General features: G+C 39.9%; 1 protein-coding gene across 1 annotated transcript; it reads right to left on the reverse strand.

Moving 5' to 3' along the window:
- Positions 1 to 435: 435 nt before the first annotated feature.
- LOC132034549 (extensin-2-like) lies at positions 436 to 2,502 on the reverse strand. Its single transcript, XM_059424949.1, has one exon. It carries the CDS (start codon positions 2,488 to 2,490, stop codon positions 724 to 726), a length of 1,767 nt encoding a protein of 588 aa, XP_059280932.1. The 5' UTR covers positions 2,491 to 2,502; the 3' UTR covers positions 436 to 723.
- Between the last annotated feature and the right edge of the window lie 459 nt (positions 2,503 to 2,961).

A 2,961-nucleotide genomic window follows, 5' to 3' on the forward strand; every position in this document is an offset into this window, starting at 1 on the left:
TAAGACCACAAGATTCAAAAGTCTTCTATACTTTCTTATACTTCATGCGAAGTCAAAACCAGACAAACAAATTGAAATGGAGCACTGAACCATTCACAAGGTTCATAGAATTTGTTACAATAATTCATTGTTTGAAATGTACGTGTAACTCAATTTTTTGGCGATTTAAGAGTTTTCCATTTTTCTGGAAATATTAATAAAGTGGAACAATAGATTGATGGTAATCTTTGGATGGAACATTTAGAAAGTATTTAAATTTCAAGTATAATATAACTTTTTTTTCTTTCAAAAATAATTTCCCAACTATAGGTTGATAGTTTGTTACCCTACTACCGATGAATGTACAACTCAGATTAACATTAAGAATTTGCGTCATATTTAGTGATAGAAAAAATGTGACTCAGAGAATACTATGATTGCAAACTAAACAACAATTTTACTTATTAGCATAGGGAAGCAAAAGATACATGAATAGCATAAACACAACCGAAGTAGGATTTTTTTCCGATCATTTTTATTAAGAATTCACTAAGTTAGGAAAGAAAAATTATTACAATATCAATAAGCAAAATCTCTCAAAAGAGAAACACAAATTGATTGTACATTTCAAATGAGATAAGATGCAATTATTGTAAGTGAAACTTATTTTAGTTATGCCGGACGAGAAGAAGATGTATAGTGATAACCAAGAGATTTCAATGGCAGTGAAGGTCAGTTGTAGTACTAGGGTGCTCGATGAAAGGGAAAATGTGGCAATAGTGGAGGTAGTGGAATGGAAAATATCGAACGTGGTGGTGGAGGTGGAGACTTTGATGGAGGAGGCGGAGACTTTACCGAAGGTGGTGAAGATGGATAATGTGGAGAAGGCGGAGACTTTACCGAAGGTGGTGAAGATGGATGATGTGGAGGAGGCGGGGAGTTTAACGGAGGTGGTGAAGGAGACTTACAATTAGATGGTGGAGGTGGAGCTCGGTTAAAAGGAAATGCTAGTGGAATATTGAAAACAGATGGTGGGGGAGGTGATTTGTTATAGCATGGTGGAGGCAGGGACTTCACCGGAGGTGGTGGTGCCAGGGATTTTATTAGAGGTGGTGGAGGAGACTTACAATTTGATGACGGAGGTGGAGGCCGATTAAAGGGATATGGTAGTGGAAGATTGAATAAAAATGGTGGGGGAAGAGATTTATTGTAGCATGGTGGAGGTGGTGACTTTGATGGAGGAGTGGGGGTCTTTATTAGAGGTGGCGGAGATGGAGATGAAGGCAACAACGATGATGGAGATTGAGATGGAGATGGTGATATAGGTAAAGTTGGAGACACTGATGGAGATAGAGATGGTTCGACGATAGGTGCAGTCGATGGTGGTGGCGGTGATGGAGATGGAAATGGTTCAGCGATAGGTGTAATCAAAGATGGTGGCAACGATGGAGATGGAAAAGGTTCAGCAATAGGTGTAGTAAATGGTGGCGGCAATGGAGATGGAGATGGAGTTGGTGATGGAGATAGAGATGGTTCAACGATAGGTGTAGCCAATGGAGATGGAAATGGTTCAACAATAGGTGTAATGGATGGTAGTAGCAACGATGGAGATGGAAATGGTTCGGCAATAGGTGTAGTCGATAGTGGTGGCAATGGAGATGGAGATGGAGATGGTTCAGTGATAGGTGTGGTGGATGGTAGTGGCGGTGATGGAGATGGAAATGGTTCAGCAATAGGTATAGTCGATGGTTGTGGCAATGGAGATGGAGATGGTGATGAAAATGGAGGAGAAATGATTGATGGTGGTGGTGGTGGAGATGGAGAAGGTGATGGTGGGGATTTGTAATAATATGGAAGAGGTGGTGATGGTGACGGCGGCGGTGGTGATTTATAATAGTAAGGTCGTCGGGGAGAAGGTGGCGGTGGTGATTTATAATAGTAAGGACGTCGAGGAGAAGGTGGCGGTGGTGATTTATAATTGTAAAGACGTCGTGGAGAAGGTGGCGGCGGTGGTGGTGATTTATAATAGTAAGGACGTCGGTGAGAAGGTGGTGTTGGTGATTTATAATAGTAAGGACGCCGGGGAGAAGGTAGAGGTGGTGATTTATAATAGTTAGGGCGTCGGGGAGAAGGTGGCGGTGGTGATTTATAATAATGGTAAGGATGTCGAGGAGAAGATGGCGGCGGTGGTGATGATTTATAATTGTAAGGACGTCGGTGAGAAGGTGGCATTGGCGATTTATAATCGAAAGGATGGTGGGGAGAAGATAGTGGTGGTGATTTATAATAGTAAGGACGTCGGGAGAAAGGTGGCACCGGTGATTTATAATAGTAAGGACGTCGGGAAGAAGGTGACGGAGGCGGAGGAAGTCGTGACTTATAATGGTATGACAAAGATGATGAATCATATATGTGAGGCTTATAATCAGCTGCTACACCAGCGGCTATCAAGGAAAAGGCAAAAGCATAAACAAGAAGGGGCCATTGACCCAACTTTGGTGGTGTTCCCATATTGGAACTAAACTAGTTTGTGCTTTTTGCAATATTGGTGGAGGAATTAGCTCTTTATATAGCAAGAGAAGCATACAATTGCTGATAACGACAAGTTTATTTTATTTATCATAAGAATACTGGCTCAAAAATTTAGAAACGCAAGTATGGTTCGATCATTTGCAATCGCAAACTGGCTAAAAAGATCTTTTTTGTAAAAAATCTACACAGAATCTCATCTTAATTTTATCACATATTATTCTTTAGCTTCCTACTAAACTATGGATCTTCTTCATGGTAGACCATGATTTAGTCAAGATCAAGAGCATGTACCATTTAAAGTTTTGGTGTTTTTATTTGTTATATAATTAATATTAAAGAAAATAATAAAGCGCTTTACTTTTGCACTTTGAAGATAAATTTGATTCTTTTAAAATTTAAGTTATAAGTCCAAATTCTAGAAAGCTTTCGACTTTTGTTAGTATCTTTTGC

Source organism: Lycium ferocissimum, chromosome 10 (assembly GCF_029784015.1).
Source record: "Lycium ferocissimum isolate CSIRO_LF1 chromosome 10, AGI_CSIRO_Lferr_CH_V1, whole genome shotgun sequence".
In the NCBI taxonomy this organism is placed as follows: Eukaryota; Viridiplantae; Streptophyta; class Magnoliopsida; order Solanales; family Solanaceae; genus Lycium; species Lycium ferocissimum.

Bases quoted from the DNA above. Each gene is read 5' to 3' on its own strand.
- LOC132034549 (XM_059424949.1), bottom strand. From the start codon at position 2,490: ATGGGAACACCACCAAAGTTGGGTCAATGGCCCCTTCTTGTTTATGCT.